Here is a 20,248-nt window from a genome sequence, read left to right on the forward strand (position 1 = left end):
CCCATAATTATGGCCTCAAAGTACATTACTACCTAAACTGAACCTTTATCATTATAACTGGTCTAAAGCTCTGTAAGTTGCAGCACATCTAGCCAATCAATTTTGGCAAGACATGTTATAATTTTCCAGAATAAACAAGTTTGAAAATGACAGCAAGATGAGGGAAAAAGATGGACCCACCCTGTCTCTATTTGATGTAAATTTTGTATGTCTAAGAAGAGAAAGTTAGGAGACTGGAAAGCAAAATATGTCACTTCCTAGACTCTTCAGCCATGGGAGGTTAAATATCCTGGCTGATAAGACGGCCCTTTGCTATGCGCCCCCTCCTCCTGCTCTCGTAACCTTTGCTTTCTTGTTTTGGGTGCATAATTAGAATCAATTGAATCTATTTCCATACTACCTCTTTTCCTTCTATTCCATTCAATGAAAATTTACTAAACCCTTAATATGTTGAGACACTGTAATAAGCAAGGTGACTCACCAGTAAACAAAACATGAGTAAAAAATACTGATTCCAAAATTCTAGTTTAACAATTACTTGACATTGAAATTATGTGATTCAAATAAATATATTATTTTTTAGAAAAAAAAACCTAAATAGGAAAGATTAAATAAAGATGAGTAACTCTCAACTGTTAATTTGGTTTGGCAGAACAGCTGTAGATGAATGGGGATACTCAAGGTGCCTCAGAGTATCTTAAGTTATCACTCTACTTGATAGATGCCAAACACTGAAATTAATACAATGTGGTTTAGAAAAGAGGTATTACAGAGCTCCAATCAGCAGACTATTCTTAAAAAAATTATTTGCCCTAAGACAAATGAAGTCAATGTATATTTATGTTTTATGTTAAAATAAAATCATTAAACATAAATATAAAACATTTAATGATTATTTACTTATCCTTCTAAATTAACTACTAACTACTGATACCAACCTGGAAACCCCGACACATTCAAAATTACTGGTGAAAGTAAAAAATGGTAGAATCACCATAAAAGGAAATACGATAATATCTAACAAAATTACAAATGTATTTACCCATAACACAACAATCCCACTTTTACAACAAACCAGCACAAGTACAAAATGACACCTGGACAAGATTACTCTTTGTAGTACTGTTAGTAGTGGCAAAAGACTGACAATAGCCTAAGAGTCCATAAAATAAGGCATGGGTTGAATAACTATGATAGTTCTTCATCCATGCATCCTTCAAAAGGATGAGGAAAATGCCCATTTACTGATCTGCAAGAAACAGAGCTAAATCAAAAAAGCAAAGTACTGAAGAGTATACATAGTTTCCTGCATTGTATATATCTGGGAGAAATGGATATTGAAAACATAATATATATATATATATTTATATTTGCATATATATATTTGCATATTTTTTTGTTTGTGTTAAAAAAATTGGAAGAAGAAACAAGAGACTAATAAAACTAAGGTGGAAAGGTTGGGGTACAGTGGTAGAAGGAATAAGGTATTAGCATGTATATCTTTCTATACAGTTTTGATCTCTGAATTATATACATATGTTACCAATTCAAAATACCATCTTAACAAAGTATCTTTTAAAAAATGAAAGTGATTAAAGTTGTATATAGAATAACATGTTTATTGCTTTGCTTCTATTTGTAAGTGAAACAATTTATTTTATACACTGCAATCTCTAAAAGATGATCCACCTCCATCTGAGATCCAATTTCTTGTCCGAATTTTTCTCTACATGAGTTGCGTAGCCCTGGCTGGTCCCTTAATTAAAAAAAAAAAAAAAAAATTTAAAAAAGTAACCCTAAGGACTTTTGGTGGTGAGAGAATACAGATCTTGTCTGTCTCCACCAAAGAGACAACTTCTTAAACATGGAAACAAAGGTAAAGTGACTTGCTATGATTTGTGACTCCAACCTGCATTTTTTTTTTCTCCCTCTGCTCCTTTACAGAAAGCAGAACTTTTTCGACAACGTGCATTCAGTTAGTTAATGGACTGTGGGTAGTATGGCAGACAACATAATCATTTAAAAAATAAAATCAACTGCAAATTTTTAAGAGTGGGAACAAGATCATTTACATTTACTCTCCAATGTCTGTATCTGTGTAGCACAATGGATGAGTATCATTAAATATGTTTATAGGTTATACGCTTTATCTCGTATGCTAAATCCACATGATTATGGTTCCATAATGGGTACTATCAGTATGCCAGGTTCCAAAAACCTCAACCTCAATCTCTGGAAAGCAATGTAAACACATTTTGTAAATCCTTAACTTCTCTACCATCAAGTCACTAGGTGTGTTTGTGTTTACACATGTGTGGTCACATATACATCCTTCCACTGCAAATTATTGTGACTGAGCAGACAATGCTTGAAAACAGAGGTTCAAGAGCTCCTTTATGAAATGAACAAAGAAACACCTACTCCTTACACTGAAGTTCAGCAATCAAAGACTGAACAGTTCTTTTAACATTTGAGAACAGTTTAGTGTCAATACAAATTATCAAATACAAATTAACTAATGCCCATCTGACAAGTTTATAAAAACTACCTTACTTTTCAGATGTGTTAACTGAGGCTTGAACATTAAATATATTAACTATAGTCACAAATGGGAAGTGAATCCAGAGCTTCAGGCTCTTGAATATTCTACCAAGATAATTGATTTTTGGATATTGTGATTACTTTATTAAATGATTTAATTCACAAATACAGATACCAACACCAACAAAGTAGAAGTTTCATTTCATGTCCATGAAAGAGTAAAAAATAATACAACTTTCTCATGTTCTTCTATAATTAAATGTTTTCCATTTCCCTGTATCACAAGATCACCATATTGTCTCCATGAACATTTTTCGAAGACTGTTTGTGTTTATGTGTTTATTCCACCTATAAATTCCAAAATCTGTGTCTAAAGCCTCTTTTATCTCTTATTAGTAATTCAAACAAACAGAACCAAACCTCCCTTCATTTATAAAGCATTGTAAACATCAATGTAGCTACTTGGAAAAACTCCCATCGAGATAAAAATCCACACTTTACAGCAGGGTTTCTCAATCTCAGCATTACCTGCGCTAACAATGTTTCGTTGTGGGTCAGAGGGGGTTTTCCTGTGCATTATAGGATGTCTGGTAACATCCCTGACCTCTACCCACTGGATGCCAGTATCATTTCTCCAGCTGTAACAACCAAAACTGACCTGGAGGGAGGTTGAGAAGAATAAAGTGTAAAATCCTCATTATTAGAAATCATTAATAAAAGAAAACTCAACTTTCTGTGTAGCTCATTCACTGCTTGAGGTAAAAGCTGGTTCCAATAATTTTTGTTTGGTTTAAAAAAATTTTTGAGGCTTTCTGTTGTTTTTGTTTATATGATTCCATCATTCCAAACTTTCATGCAGGGTCAAAATACTTATAACTTTTCTGAAAAGAGAAACGTCCTCAAAATAGCCTGGCTGTGGTGGCACTTTGGAAGGTCAAGCCAGGAGAACTGTGAGAGACCGGGAGTTGGAGACCAGCTTGCACAACAAAGCAAGACCCTGTCTCTACAAAAAATTTAAATATTAGCTGGGAGTGGTGGCACCCGCCTATAGTCCCAGCTACCTGGGTGGCTAAGGCAGGAGGATCGCTTTGGCCCATGAGGTCAAGGCTGCAGTGAGCCACGATTGCCCCACTGAACTCCAGCCTGGGAGATGGAACAAGTCTCTGTCTTGAAAAATTTAAAAAAAAATGTCCTCAAAATGACCCTTAAGCTGCTAGTGCATCCATCACTGTATATCTATACATCCATGTTTTTCTTCTCAACTAACAAGCACGGCAAAATATAAACCATTCAAATTGATGGCAGCAGTGGGCCATCCAAAGTAGTCACTGCTACTTTGGCAGCTGGGGCCAGCTGTGGTGGGACACAGGTGTGGGTGCAGGTGGGGGTGCAGGCTGTGGATCCTCAGGTGGACTCCAAGGCAAACAGTACCTGGGGCCTGCTGCCCTGGAAGCCCAACCCTGGGATCCACTGAGGTGGGGCCAGGCCGAGCTACCTGCAGGCGGGGAAAGAGCACGGTCTGGCATGGAGGGGTCCCAAGGCAGAGTTGGACCCAGGGATGCTGCAGTTGCACACAGAGTGAAGGGAGGTGGGCCTGAATGCACACTGGGGCCGTACTTCAGGGGTGTGGGGTGGAAAGCGGGAGTGGGGCCCGCTTCCCAGACCTGGCAAGCGACTCTGTCGCCGCACCCACCCTGCTGGCGGCTCCAAGTTCCTGCACTTCAGCTGGAGACTCGGCCCGGGCCACTGAGGCTGCATCCCCAGAATCCACCCCACGTCGGAGTGACTGTCCAGCCTGGCGCTCCCAACAACTGGGTTTGGGGCCCACAATCCGCTCCCAGAGGTGCCCCCTGGCAGGGTCTCAAGCTGCGCAAGGAGGAGCCCCAGGCTGCCACCGAGAGCCAGGTCCACAGGGGGAACTTGTGGCAATGTCATCCTTGCCTTGGACGTCAGCCCAGCCCAGTGATGGCCTGAAGCCCTGCTCCAGGCTGCAAGGAGGCAGACAGGATAGCAGAAGCAGCTGTGAGAGCAGCAATGGCAACAGTCTCCTGTGCCCCATGTCCCCAAAGTGGACTGTGCCAGCTCCACCCTCGCACAGGTAGCAGGACCTGCTACCAGGTTCGGAACCTCCACTGCAGCCTCGACCTTGCGCCCCACCATGTCCTGAAAGCCCACAAGCACCTGACCAAAGATACTGCCACTGGGACTCACAGGACTAGCCCTGGGAGCGTCGGGTTTGTTTGTGCTGGGTTGGCCAGGGCCACTATGCCACCTGCACCTCACTTGCCACCACTGTGGGAGATGCAGAGAAGGGGGCACAGTCAACGCAGCACACTATGCAGAGCCAGGGACTGGTGGGAGCTCTGCCCCTTACGAGTTGGCAGGGTGAGAGCTCCCCAGGCACAGCTGCAGCTGCCTGGGTCATGGCTGTGGGCCTGGGTCTCCCGGTGCTCTCGAGTACCCAGGTGGGTCCCCCGTCATCAGCAGACTCAGGGGTATCTGCTCCCACTGCCTGGCCTCTTCCTGGTCCCAGCATTGTTGCGGCCCGGCTGGGTGTGTGCTGCTCCAGGCAGCACTGACATGCCAGCCTCCTGCCACCTTGGCCCTTCTGGACTATGGATGCCAAGTGAGAGAGGGAGGCCAAGATGGGGCTGAGTGAGGCTCTGGGCTGGCCTGTGGGTGCTCCTTGGCATGGGTGCAAGCAGCCTGGGTGTGATGGGCAGCAGAGGGATGCAGACAGGTTCCTGGGTGGGAAGGGGCAGGTCCCTGGTGAGGCCCCACCTTCAGGCCAGGGAAGGCCTGAAGGCTGGGGGCCAGGCTGCCAGCCCTGCGGACCAGAGTGGGGACTTGTGGTGCCTTTACCGCAGGCCCATGGACCAATCAGCATGCACTTCCTCCCCTCTGAGGCTCATAAAAGCCCTGGACTCAGCCAGAGCAGAGCAGAGAGTCAATGGAAGGACCAGCTGCAGAGAGGAGCTACCCTCGAGATGACCTGCCTACAGAAAGGAGCTACTCACTGCAGGCCTCTTCTGAGCTGTTCTAACTCAATAAAGCTCCTCTTCGTCTTGCCCACCCTCCACTTGTCTATGTACCTCATTCTTCCTAGATGCAGGACAAGAACTCAGGCAAAGGCGCCACTGGCTACAGAGGTTGCTGATCAGAAAAGCAACACCCCAAAGATCCCGTAACAAAATCAGGCCCAACCTTGGGGAAGGGCTGCAAGGATTTACATATGAAAACTGAAAATAAAATCCAAGTGACCTGTATCCCTTTAATTATTGACAATCTTATTTGATTAATCAGCACAATCACTCTCGCTAAAGGTTGATTTGGTGAGGATTTTGCAACTATTTACAGACAGATTTTTTTTTAAATATTAACTGGATATGACGCTGCAGCATACTGAAAGTTATCACAAATGCAGGAGGAAGCTTTAATCTCTGTAGTGATTGTCTGGGTAAGTGAGCAAAGGCTCTAACTGACAGTACAGATAATACAATTCAGTTCCAGGCCAAAAAGCTGTATTTGTTTTTGTTGTTTTTCTCCTATCCTATTAGCAGCCTGTCTCCATGGATTTGTCTGGGAAAATAAACAGTAAAGCAAGCAACCCTCTCCATCCATTTAAATCATCCTCCTAGCACAGATCCCAAGCAAAGCTTTTGGAAAGATCATCTTTTTGAATGCACATGTGTATATTAAGTCAAACTCAAAACCAATGAAAATAAACACAAGAAAATGCACACAGAAAAATAAGTATTTATACAGACCCTTAATTCCTTGAATCCAAACACATTGGAGAAAAAAAGCCAATGAAACTCATCAAATATTTATAAACATATGAAACAGGAAATATAAATATATGAATGACTCCAAACTAACCTCTATTAACTAAATTACACTAAATTAGTTATAAACCAGATTTAACTACTAATGGCCATCTTAAGTATAAGCCTTTAAAATCTAATGTTCAAATTGCCCTCCAAATCCAAGAAATAAAAATCTTCAGATTTTATATAGATATTTACTTCATCAAAAGTAAACAGCAAACTCATTTTGGAAAAAAATCAAAATATCGAGAAAAGAAAGCACGTAAGAAAAATCTAAACAGAGCTTCTGTGCCTGCGGATACTTTTGGAAGAAGCTTTTATGGTCTGGAAACAGAAAAAAAAAATGTTAATGCTAATGGGAATCAGATATAAAAAAAATTCATTATCCTGTATTTAAGTGTGTACCTTCTACACTTTGTACTTTTAGCCAACCATTCAGACAAAATGATTCCATATCACTATTCTCTCTGATGGAAGAGAAACTGATATGTGAAAGAAGGAAGCAGTTAAGTTTTACAAGACTCAAATGTGATATGTTAAAAAATACTGACTATAAAAGAAATCACATCCTTAAATCAAGAACCATTTTGGTAGCATTACTGCTTGAGATAGAAAATGCTAATGTCACAGACTCTAACATGTAACTCAAAAGAAGACTGCATCCCCGCTTGAATTCTAATCCCAAGAATCTGAGGATCACATAAAACAAACAAAAATTAACAATTTAACTCAATTATTTTTGTTTTTCTTTATCTCCTTATTTGTCTTTAGGAGGACACTATAACTTCTTTTTGACAATTATAGAAAGTAACAATACCAATATTAAGCTATCTTTTAATTTAACATTTCCAAAATCAAGGAAGAGTAGTTTCCACTCAACGGGAGACTCTAAAAGATTTTGGATTCCAGAGTTCTGAATGTATGCATTCATTCAGTCAGCCAGCCATTCATTCACTCAATAGATAATAATTTAAGGCAATTTTTAGTATTAATAGTGTTCATAAAGTTCTTCTAAGATAGTAAGTATAGCCAGGTGTGGTGGCTCATGCTTGTAATCCCAGTACTTTGGGAGGCCAAGGCAGGTGGATCACCTGAGGTCAGGAGTTCAAGACCAGCCTGGCCAACATGGTGAAACCCTGTCTTTACAAAAATACAAAAATTGGCACACGCCTGTAATCCCAGCTACTCGGAAGGCTGAGGCGGAAGAATGACTTGAACCCAGAAGGCAGAGGTTGCAATGTGCAGAGATCACGCAATTGCACCCCATCCTGGGCGACAGAGCGAGTCTCTGTCTCAAAATAATAATAATAATAATAATTATTATTATTATTATACAAAACTAATACTTGTATAATATTAAAATATGAATGAAACATCTTAACTATATTACCATAACTGATCTTTTACTCTTTTACTCTTTCCTGGCTATCTATATTTGATCTACTATTAAAGGGAAAAAATAAATTCATGATAAGACATAGAAAGGGAGGCATCTGATGAAGTGACAAAACTTAAGTATAATACAAAACTTGAATCTCTCAGTTTTTCCAAACAAGCTCTTTTTCATAGGCTACCATAAGACTTTAATATATAAACCTTATCAGAAATGCCAATACCTTCACTGCTCTGTGGTTTCTGTCTTTCATCAAAGAAAGGCTTAATGAATCATGTTCATCATTCTATTAAATGTAAAATACGAGGGGTGTCCAAAAATATACGGGTCTATGCTACTCAGAAAATATAAAACTCTATGCTAAGTCAGAATACAAGTGTTCATAGGTCTCATATGCTCAAACCAATTTGTACAATCAATTTTCACAGCTATATAAGGCCAAATACATGTTATGAAGGTGAGAAAGATAAAATGAAAAAAAAATACATGTTGGCAATAGAAGCAATGACTTTAACTTCAAAATGAAAACAGGTAGGCATTTATTACTCCATGGAATCAGCAAGCCATTTCCTTTTGTATAACATTCTTCTCAGGTTATTCAGAAGCATATTATGTTATGAAAATTTAAATTTTAAATGTCTAGAGTGTAAGTTTTCTAACACATAAAATTTTTAAATAAAGTATGGATAAAAAGTATAGTCAATGACACATCATGACAATACTGGAGAAAAATGACATGCTACAGGATAAAGAGTAAGGTATCTGGTGAGACAGAAAGTCCTGCCTTACAATACTGCCTTCATTACTTACTAGTTCCTGAATCATGGCAAGCTATTTAATCTCTTGGAGCGGTAATTTTCTCATCTTCAAAATGTAAACAGAGGTACTACTTTGCAGGGTTGTCAGGAGAGTTAAAGATTATGTACATAAAGCGCAGTGTGCTGCACCTGGTATAGTGCATGTGCTCAAATAAAAGTGGTAATAATTGTTATTATCTTAGAGTAATATTTCTGGGTTTTTCTGATTTCCCTTTATGTATTCAATTTTGTATTTTATTTTTTACTTCAAATATAATACCTAACAAAATAAACTTGTAATAAAATGCATAAAAGCAAATATTAATTTTCTGTAGGTATACCTATAAAATTCAGTATATACATGATAGTTTTGCTTGGATTACATTTTTACTTCTTTGTTTTCCATGAAGAAAATCCTTGCTGCTTACGGGAACATTTGGCTTTTCTCACTGTCTGCCAGAATACAGGTTTAGGTCACGAATGTGAATGTGAAATATCAACTCATGGAAACTTGGCTGCAGAATACTGTTCTCCTTACCAATTTTGCAACTATGTAAGCAGGGCAATCAACTATCACCAAAACACAGTCATGAATATAACTGGAAGGAAGAGAACTTTTATGAGAAATTATTCTTAATTACTTAATAGTGATTAAACTCTCAGCATTACTTCCTCAAGGCCATCAGAGTAGTTAACATGAGCTTTAATCTTAGTGTTCGTTTTGCTATTCAGTAAATATATTACTGAACTACCTTCTACTAAACACATATCACCCCCAAGAAAAAACTACATGTAGCTAAAGTGAGGAGTTAAAAATAGAAAGTATTAACTTTCTCAATGAAGAACAGAGAAAACAAGTTAAAAGATATACAATTTAGCTCAGCAAATTATTTGCATTTTGAATTAGCAAAATATAGCCAGCAAGTGAAAAGCTGATGCTTTCTAAATTGATTAATACAGTTAATAAGAAGGCAGGTTTATTTCATACTAACTGCTACTATGTGTTCCAGGTACCTGAATATACCAGTAAATACGACAAAAATCCTTGCTCAAAATAGACAAAAATGCTTCCCTTGCATTAGAGCAATGGGAGACAGACAATAATAAATACTGTGTATAAGTAAACCATGTGGTAATAATATTCACTACACTACACTAATAAGCACTACAGAAAAAAACAGCTGAGTAGCATAAAAGGAGGTAAGGAGAATCAGAGTGAGAAAATGGGTTGGAGCACCTACAGTGTCAGATGATTGATATAATCTTTTCCTACGAGGCTCAGTATTATTATTGCTTCAGGTAAGAGAGTTTTATCATATGAGTATTTCTTAGTTCTAATAATTACTAATAGCTTTCTATAAGCCATATTATAATTAGTAATAAAGGGCCAGATGGTATATATTTTCAGCTTGTCAGCCATACAATCTATATAGCACTATTCAACTCTCCCACTGCAGTGCGAAAGCACTCACAACAGAAAAAAAATGAATGTGGCTGTGTTCCAATAAAACTTTATTTCTAAACACAGGCATAGAGCACAGTAGTTTTCCAATCTTGGCTTAGTTTAGCTAAATGCCTTAATTCTAATGTTAAACTTTCCTGGGAGTATAGAGATAAACTTATCATCTATTTCCTAGTGTTTAACTTCAATTCTAATTGTCTAACAAGATAAAACATAAATACAACAACCCACACACATATACCACTTCAACCTCCCTCTACCCTCCTTCATCTTCCCTCATTCTCTTTTTCCCCTCTGTCTTTACCCAAATCACTTAGTAATATAATGCAATCATCAAAGACTAAATTCCGGTTTATAAATGCAATAGCAAAAGGACATCAAAATATTAAATACACAATTCAAAGACATTAAGTCTGATACAGAATTTAAGAATAAACCTCATAAAGTTGTTAAACTCAAAATGTCAGGCCTCTACTAGCCTCTAAAAACACACACATATTTTTTAAAAAAATGCGTTAAGCCCCAAAATATAGAATTAAAGAGGCTGAACTCTTAGAAATTCCCAAAATATCCTAAACATTCATAAAAATATAATTTTGATCACCTTCTCCAAACATTAGCATTCTATTTTCTTCGACTTTCTACTTAGATAGAATATACTATACTTTTTTAAAAATCCTATGACAAATATTCTGTTTTGTACTCTAATACAAAAAAAAAAAAGTTCTGGAATCAAGATTTCCAAAAGGCACTCGTTTTACAACTGGCTTATCGTTGTCTTTTCCATAACAAAACATACCTCTGACTAAGTCTGTCATCAAATATCTTGATGTAAACAGAAACAATATGTAACTTTTAGGCCATAAATTTTACTGGCATAACAAAAAGGTAAACATTATTACTTGGTATGAAACATAATTATTGATACAAGGCACTGGTCTGGTTTACCTGCACTGTCCCTTCTAGGAGACAGGGGTATAATCTAGCTTTTTTTTTTTAAGTACATTTTCATAATTTTAGTTATATTTACTTATGAAAATTAGATTAGAAACTCAATATACACATAACTGATTTTTGTTGCTGAATAAATTCTCTAAAAGATTTACATGTAAAATATCTAGTTAGCCAAATTTTTATTAAGAAATCAAATTCTTTAAAATCTTTCCAGCACTAAAATTCTACTTATTTCTGCCCCGAAACTTAGGAGTAATGATGGCAGCAGTGGCCTGTCTGGAGCGGCGGCTGTGAGGATGCCCACCGCACTGGGTAGGCGTGGCTAGAGCTACAAGCTCCGCCAAGCCGTCAAGGCTGCGAACAGGCTGGAGCCCTGGCCCCTACTGAGTTGGGAGGGCAGGGCTAACACAGCTGTCCACCCGTGACTCTGGACCCAGGCATCCTTGTGTTCTTGGGGGCCTAGGAAGCCCTCCTGCCCCTGCAGGCTCAGAAGTGACTGCTCCTGCTCCTTGGCCACTCCCTGATTGTGGCACAGGCTTTGGGTGGAGCAAAGTTGTGGCCAAGCCTGGGTGCTGTCACAACTCAACTGGGTGTGCTTGTGCTCAGGGAGACACTGAGATGCCAGCCCCCAGCTACCTTGAACTCCTCTGGACTTTGGGCACTGGTGAGTATGGGAGGGAGGCTGAGGAGGGCTGAGGGCCGTTTGCCATAGGGCTTCAGGCACCCCTTGGCACAAACAGCCTGGGGGCCATGGATGGCACATTCCTGGCGACAGGAGGCAGACAGGCTCCTGGGTGCAAAGCGGCGGGTCCCTGGTGAAACCCCACCTTCAAGACATGGACAGCCTGAAGCCTGGGGGCTGGGCTGCCAGTTCCATGTGGAGACCTCAGCCCAGAGTGAGAACTTAGGGTGCTTTCACTGGGCCTGCCCATGGCCACCCCTGGACCAATCAGCATGCACTTTGTCCCTTCTGAGCCCATAAAATCCCCTGGACTCAGCCAGACTTGGAGAGACTTCAGGACTACCAGCTGCAGAATGGAGCTACCTATGTTAGGTCTCCTGAGAGCTGTTCTGTTGTTCAATTAAGCTCCTTTCCACCTTGCTCACCCTCCAGCTGTTCACATACCTCACTGGTCCTGCACGTGGGACAAGAACTCAGGACCCACCAAATGGAGGGACTGAAAGAGCAGTAACACAAACAGGGCTGAAAAACACCCCCCACCCTGACTTGCCACATTGAGGGTGATAAGAAGGAGAAAAGAGTTGCAGCCCTTTGGGGAGCCCAGACCTAGGGGCTCCCTGAGGCAGGGCTGTGACACCCTCTTTGGGGCTCTGGTTCCTGGCTTCTCCAAGCTTCTGGGCACCACTACATTCCCCTCATCCAGTCACGGGTGCACACAGTGGAAGCTGTGTGCGGTATATCTGGTCCAGCCACAGCCTTGCATGGAGCCAGCACCTGTTATCAGTGCCTGGAGCTGCCCACCTCGTGCAGCAGCTTGTGTACCCGGCTGTGCATAGTGGCCGGAACCTGGGCTCACTTGCCCATACAACCCTCACCACTCCATGCCTGGCTCGCCCTTGGCAGGTGTGGGATTCAGGCCAGTAGCACGAGCAGAGTGCAGCCTGCTGGGCCGAGTGGGCAGAACGAGCTCAGTGGGTGCGAGCAGTACTCAGGCAGAAGGCGCCACTGGCCATGGAGGTTTCCAGCTGGTGAAGCAACACTCCAAGTCCCCTTCTTTGCTGAGGTAGTTCTGAGCCCACTGAGGCAATAACAATGCAGGTCTGTGTAAATGGGTTGTAAAAGACAGTCAAAGGTTGGTAAAAGAGGTGAGAAGCAGGAGGCCTTACTTGCAAGTGAAAAGAAACTGTTGCTGAAGTATAAAGCTGACATTTTCTTTTGTGTTCCGAATTGAACAATTTTTTTTAGTGTGGTTTGGGTATACCCTACATATTGTAAAATTCAATCTCTTTACTTTTACAGCTAGAAGGGTTCTGACAAATACAGGCATACCTCCAAGATACTGCAGGTTCAGTTCCAGACCACTACAATAAAGCTAATATTGCAATAAAGCTAATATCACAATAAAGCAAGTGACAAGAATTTCTAATTTACCAATACATATATAAGCTATGTTTACAGTATATGATAGTCTACTAAGTATGCGATACCAATATGTATGGGGGAAAAATGTATATACCTTAATTTAAAAATCCTTTATTGCTAAAAATGCAAATGATTATCTAAGCCTTCAGCAAGTTATAGTCTTTTTGCTGGTAGGTCTTGCCTTGATGTTGATGACAGCTAACTGATCAGGGTGGTAGTTGCTTCAGGCTGGGGTGGCTGTGGCAATTTCTAAAAAAAAAAGACAATAAAGTATGCCACATCGACTGACTCTTCCTTTCATGAAAGATATCTTTGTAGCATGTAATGCTATTTGATAGGGTAAACCACAGTAGAACTTCCTTTAAAGCTGGAGTCAATCCTCTCAAACCCTGCTGTTTTATCAACTAAACATATATGATATACTAAATCCTTAGCTCCCATTTCAACAATGTTCACAGCATCTTCACAGGAGTAGATTCCATCTCAAGAAATCACTTTATTTCCTCAGCCATAAGAAGTAACTCCTCATCCATTCTAATTTGATCATGAGATTGCAGCAATTCAGTCCCAACTTCACACTCCACTTCTAATTCTAGCTCTTTTGCTATATCTACCTTATCTGTAGTTACTTCCTCCACTGATGTCTTGAAGCCCTCAAAGTTATCCCTGAGGGCTGGAATCAACTTCTTCTAAACTCCTGTTAAAGTTGACATATTTTCACCTCCTCCCATAAATCATGAATGATCTTCATGGCATCTAGAATGGTGACTCCTTTCAAAGAGGTTTACTTTGCCCATATCCACTATTACAGCAGCAATAGCCTTAAGAAATGTATTTCTTATATCATAAGACTTGAAAGTCAATATTACTCCTTCATCCATAGGCTGCAGAATACATACTGTTTTAGCAGACACAAAAACATTAGTTCTCCTTGTGCATTTCCATTAGAGCCTTGAGTAACCATGTGCATTGTCAATGAACAGTAACATTTCAAAACGAATCTTTTTTTTTTCCTCAGCAGTAGGTCTCAACAGTGAGCTTCAAATATTGAGAAAACTGTGCCGTAAACAGATGTGCTGTCAACCAGGCTTTGTTGTTCTGTTGGTAGAGCACAAGCAGAGTAGACTTAACATAACTGTTCTGAATCCTAGGATTTTCAGAATGGTAAATGAGCACTGGCTTCCACGTAAAGTCACCAGCTGCATTAGCCCCTAACAAGAGAGTCACCCTATCCTTTGAAGCGAGAAGCCAGGCATTAATTTCTCTTCTCTAGCTATGAAAGTCCTAGATTACCATCTTCTTCTAATATAAGGCTGTTTTTACTACATTAAAAATCTGTTGTTTAGTTAACCGCCTTCATTAATTATCTTAGCTAGATCTTCTGTATAACTGGCTATAGTTTCTACATCAGCACTTGCTGCTTCACCTTACATTTTTATGTTATGGAGATAGCTTCTTTCCTTAAACTTCATGACCCAAGTTCTGCTAGCTGCCAACTTTTCTTCTGCAGCTTCCTGACCTTTCTCAGCCTACACAAAATTGAAGAGCATTAGGGCTTTGCTCTGGATTAGGCTTTGGCTTAAGAGAATGCTGTAGTTGGTTTGATCTTCTATCCAGATCACTAAAACTTTCTCCATATCAGTAATAAGGCTGTTTTGCTTTCTTATCATTCATGTGTTCACTGAAGTAGCACTTTTAATTTCCTTCAAGAACTTTTCGTCAGCATTTACAACTTGGCTAAACATTTGGTGCAAGAGGCCTAGCTTTTGGCCTCTCTCAGCTTTTGACATGCCATTCTCATGAAACGTAATCATTTCTAGCATTTGATTAATGTGACAGATGTGAGACTCTACCTTTAATGTGAACATTTGGAAATCATTGTAGGGTTATTCTTTGGCCTAATTTCAATACTGTTGTGTCTCAGGGAGTAGGGAGGCCCAAAGAGAGGAAGAGAGAGAGAAAAATGGCTGGCTGTCAGAGCAGTCAGAACACAAAACATTTATTTATTAGGTTTGCTGTCTTACATGGGTGTGGTTTATGGTGTACTAAAACAATTACAATAATAATGTTAAATATCACTGATCCCAGATCAAGATAACATAATAATAAGGAAGTTTGAAATATTACAAAAATCACCAAAATGTGAAGTGAGCATATGCTGTTGAAAAAATGGCAGCAATGGACTTGCAGGGTTACCACAAATACTCAATTTATAAAAAATACACTACTTGCAAAGTGCAATAAAGCACAATATAACGAGGTATCCCTGTATATGCAGTCCCATAATCACCACTACAGCCAAGATACAGAATATCTACATCATTCCAAAAAGTTTCCCATTGCTGCTCTGTGAATTTCCTCCCTCAGATCCCCGAACTGATTTCTGTCCCTGCAGTCCTCACAATGTCAGTATATTGCATAGTCTTTTATATCCGACTATTTTTACTTAGCATAATGCTTTTGAGATTTATCCATCTTTGCATATATCAATAATTTGTTCCTTTTCATGACTGAGTAGTATTTCACTGTATGGACATGTTGCAACTTATTTATTCATTCATGTAGGTAGACATTTGGGTTGTTTAGGTGTTATAAATAAAGTTGCTATAAACATTACAAACAGGTCTTTGCTGGACAATTTATTCATTTTTCTTGGGTAAATATCTAGGACTGAGATTGCTGGATACTATGTTAAATACATATTTAACTATATATAAGAAACTTGTGTATTTTAAAAAATGAAACAGATAGTATCACTTAAATTATGAATAAAGCTACTACACTGGCTGATGATACGTCATAATTTTTTTAAGAAAGAACAAACACACACCACACTTCCAAACTTGCACAATTAAACAAGGAATGCACTAGTATTCTGTAAAATACATGTCAAGTGCTCATATTTGACTAAAATTAACTAGATATCATATGTAAAACACATAACATAGACTTAATGCATACTGCATACCTAATGACTGCTAATTCTCCACTGTTCAACTTTCCTTTTTCCCAGTGCTCTCAGCTTCCCAATCCTCAACTCACACAAACCCACACTTAAATTTGAATCATTATTTGTTAAATCAGTTATAAAAGAGGATACACTCTCTTGCTCTCTTCAACTATTATCTCTTAAAGCAAAGCCAGTTTCATTCATTTCTTTAAGCAGCTCTTTGGATAAATAAGGGGGAGCCTCTAAACGCAGTAGAGCCTGTACTCGGGAAACATTTCAGGTGAACATCACCATCTTGTGTCAAAAAAGAGTAACTGCAATACCAAAGTTACCAAATAGAAAACAGAGAAGTCAAAATGTATGAAGGTTCATTTTTTTCCAAATTTATTCTGATGCATGTATCAATCAAGTGCTACAAAGCTTAAACTCTTCATGTTTTATTAATTTAATGCATTAAAATTTCAAGCTAGATTGTGTATATCACAAAGGAACTAGGTTTTCTATTATAGACCCCTTCAGAAACTTTTTTGACACCACACACACACACACACACACACACACACAGAATGCGAGGAACAAAATGACACTTCATTATTGTTAATACTCTCTATGTACTTTAAAATTAGGCACCAAATTTCCCTTCTACTAATGACTTTAAAACATTCAATATATAGCTCCAGATTTAGGTTTTGGCTACACTGAACATTAGTTCCCAAATACAAGATTCTAGGAGCATTAACAATAGAAAACAAGAAGCTTTTTCAAATTTAAAAGTGATTCAACTTTGATCACACAGTTAGATATTTCTATTCTAACTCAACATTATTTTTACATTCATATTCATTAAAAAATAGTTAAAGGTATATTAAATAGAACCAAAATATTGCAGGCTAATCAGACATCTGTGAAAGAAGAAAATATGCTGCTCAACAAGTTCTCCTTTTTCAAAGAGTAATAAATTTTAAATGAAAAAGTTAAGGTGTTCTTCAACTGTCAAGTAGGTTTTTATTATACAACAACAGCCTTAAAGGCTGATTGACTGCTTTTTCTTCTTTTTTTCTGAAAATCACATGGTTAATCACTTTTGCACACCCGGATAATATCTGCTTGCTTTATGATCTGTTTGAAGAAATAAATGTTACAATAACAAGAAAGTCTGGGAAGGTGGTACCTAAAAAGAAACAAAACAAAAAACAAAAACCTCAGAAACTTGTTTGGTAAATAACATCCTTTTATATAACATTGAGAATCTCTATTCTAGTCTGTGTCTCTGTGTCACAAAAGAAGATAATTGTAGAGCTTGAATGATATATCAAAGATTATCTAGTACATTTTTCACAGATACAGAAACAGATGCTCAATGTGGATAAATTATTTCAAATAATACACAGTCTGTTAACAACACAGCTAGCATCAGAAACTAAGATCTCTGCAACCATCTGTCTGCCTTAACTCTTCCATTGCTTGTTTCTGTTAGTTTTGAGCTTTTTTATGACACTCTGTATAAGCCACTCTGGCCCCTATCATATTTATCCTCTGTTACAGGTGTCAAATCTCATTTTCCTCCAGACCCATTTCCTCAGCTACACTGCTGGGATTATGTAAAAGCTCCTTTCCAATGCTGTGCACTCTCGAAAAATTCATCCAGAAATACTAAGGTTTGGGAAGGTCTGTACCCAAAGCACTATAAGCAAAAAGTTCAAAGAAGAAAAATACAAAACTCCTCATACAATAAGTCTAATATCACAAATTCATGAAACAGCAGCTATACCACACACTGCGGACTGTTGTGGGGTGGGGGGAGGGGGGAGGGATAGCATTAGGAGATATACCTAATGCTAAATGAGAGTTAATGGGCGCAGCACACCAACATGGTACATGTATACATATGTAACAAACCTGCACGTTGTGCACATGTACCCTAAAACTTAAAAGTATAATAATAATAAAATTAAAAAAAATTATGAAATGAATCTGTTGCTAGTCTGAGCACCAGACTAAACGAATGAAACCTGTCAAGCTCTGTCTCACTAGGGCTATGCCAGCCATGGTGAGACCAAAGGTAACCATGGCTTTCACAGAGCACTTCCTAAGGTCCTTTTGGCATCTTTGACTCAGACTAACATCACCAGTTCTGATCTCTTCTGCTTTCTGGAAGCACAGGGTAGATGGTTCCTTACTTCCCTTTTGTTGTATGTTTTATCTTGCATTGATACTTTTTTCTCCACTTGGCCCCTGTCCAACCCGTAACTTGTTTTACAGATTTTATATATATATATATCTCCAAATGGAGATGTTTGAAGTACCTTTGCAGGAACATAAAAAATATATATTGAAATAATTTTAAAAAAAGAGCGAAGTATTCAGAAAATTAAGTACATATTTCAGCATTGTCTTAAAGCTAAAAGAAATTAAAATAGCTGGTTTTAGATATATACGGAGTTCAAACTAGATTAGTGTTGAACTCTTCACCTTAACGGTATATATATAATAAAACTTTGGTTATGAATTTATCTGAATTTCAATGAATGAATATAAGTCTTCACTCTTATCTATTTCCATCAAAGAAAGCAGAAAGCATTTCTTTACCCAGATAGTATTCTTAACAGCAGAATTTTACTTTCATCTGTTCTTCCTCCATAAATAATCTCAACCATCTAGTTTCTCTTTAGGAGTTCTCTTTGGTAACTCTTCAGAATATCCCCTAATTATCTCCATGTCAATTAAATGTTCCATGAAGTTCACCTAGATTGGGGATCTTGAACTAGATACTTTAAACAATTTTTCAAAAAGAAAGCTATATAAATTCTTCTTGGTATTTAAGATATATAGTGCCTTTGCTATCAATGAATAAAGAAATACATAGAGAATGACAGAAACAAGATCCCACAGTTGACAAGTTGGGAAGATTAATCAAATCTAATAAGATGAATTTAGTAAGAATAAATTCCTCTATTCCTATGGCCTAAAGCCTTTGTAGCCACAGCCATGGAAATAATTGGGAAATCACTTGGACTTAAAGAAAAGAATATCTGGGAATCATGTGAAAAGTAGGAGAAACTTAGAGGAGCTAATTTTGGAGGATAACTTCTATATCTGGTATATATTGTGCCTCAGTTGCTGAAACTTAAATTAACTGCACAAGCCCAAGGCGTGAAAACTATTATTTAGCAGACTTTGAAGAAAGACCTGGGCTTTCCACCTTTGTTGTTGTTCTTGATGACTTTATTCAATAGCAATCTCAATGTGCAGCTGACAAATAAGCTAACAAAATCCTGGAATGCATTAGTAGAAGCAAGGTATTCAGAGTAGAGGCAGCAGGAGTCTCACTAAGTTCTGTACTGATAGAACACAACCAATCATTATATATTTGTTGGTGGATGTGACAACTTCAGAGTGAAAAGGACAAATAGAAAAGGATGAGAATGCTTTAGACGGAAAAAGAATGGCATATGAAATAATCCAAAATCTCAAGCCTGAAAAACAAAAGACTGGTTAGTGAGATAAAGTGTAAAGACAAGATACCTAACAGTTTTAAAAAAATAAAGGAACACCATATAGAAGAAGGATTAAAAACTGTTCTTTACAGATTTTGGAATAAAATCAGGTAGATGTATAGAAGGTTTAGGGAGACGAACAGCTGCTGGTTCATCAGATTAAAGAACTTCCTAACAGTCTGACACAAAAATGAAATGGTCTATTTTGTGAGTTAATAGTTCCCCATCAGTGTGGGTGAATAAGCAAAGGATGAAGAAATGATGGGTTGGGATTTTACAACAGGTGTCAATGTATCAGATGGGTCATCTAGACCATGGAGGCTTCTATGTCCTCTCCAATCTTGAAAAAAAAAATTTCTTTTAGACCTTGGGTATTGACAGCAACATGTATTTTATTATGGCATTACTTTCTCTAATATTAAACATACTTCAATTCATGCTGACAACATCAAATATTATTTACTAAACAAATATATCTAAACACAGAATCTTTCAAAATTTAGAAATCTAAGCCTGAAAATCCCAATGATGCTAAATACTAAAAAGGGCATACAACTCACAATTACAAAAAGCTAATAACCAATGGAACTTTAAGATTCAGGTGCCATGAATAAATATTTACATTACTCACGTAATAAAAATCGTAGATTTATGAGTTTTAGGGAGTCAGTCAGTTGGAAAAAATAAGTATTTAGTGGAAGAAAATGTATTTAAAAAAATTAA

At 38.3% G+C, this 20,248-nt stretch overlaps 1 protein-coding gene across 12 annotated transcripts in view; it reads right to left on the minus strand.

Annotated features, from left to right (window-relative positions):
- The window catches only part of AFG2A (AFG2 AAA ATPase homolog A), a 384,876-nt gene that overhangs the window by 203,227 nt on the left and 161,401 nt on the right, over positions 1-20,248 (minus strand). For 4 of the 12 annotated variants that reach the window (XM_063637925.1, XM_063637928.1, XM_063637924.1 and 1 more), the window contains one exon: positions 13,366-17,199. The exons of 7 other annotated variants lie outside the window; for them this stretch is intronic. In XM_063637925.1, the coding sequence (XP_063493995.1) occupies positions 17,167-17,199 (33 nt within the window). In that variant the 3' untranslated portion in view covers positions 13,366-17,166. Of the gene's footprint in view, positions 1-10,958; positions 13,328-13,365; positions 17,200-20,248 lie in introns of those variants that run through there. One more of the 12 variants, XM_055274653.2, reaches the window with a different exon arrangement.

The sequence above is a fragment of the Symphalangus syndactylus genome, chromosome 4, assembly GCF_028878055.3.
Source record: "Symphalangus syndactylus isolate Jambi chromosome 4, NHGRI_mSymSyn1-v2.1_pri, whole genome shotgun sequence".
Lineage (NCBI taxonomy): Eukaryota > Metazoa > Chordata > Mammalia > Primates > Hylobatidae > Symphalangus > Symphalangus syndactylus.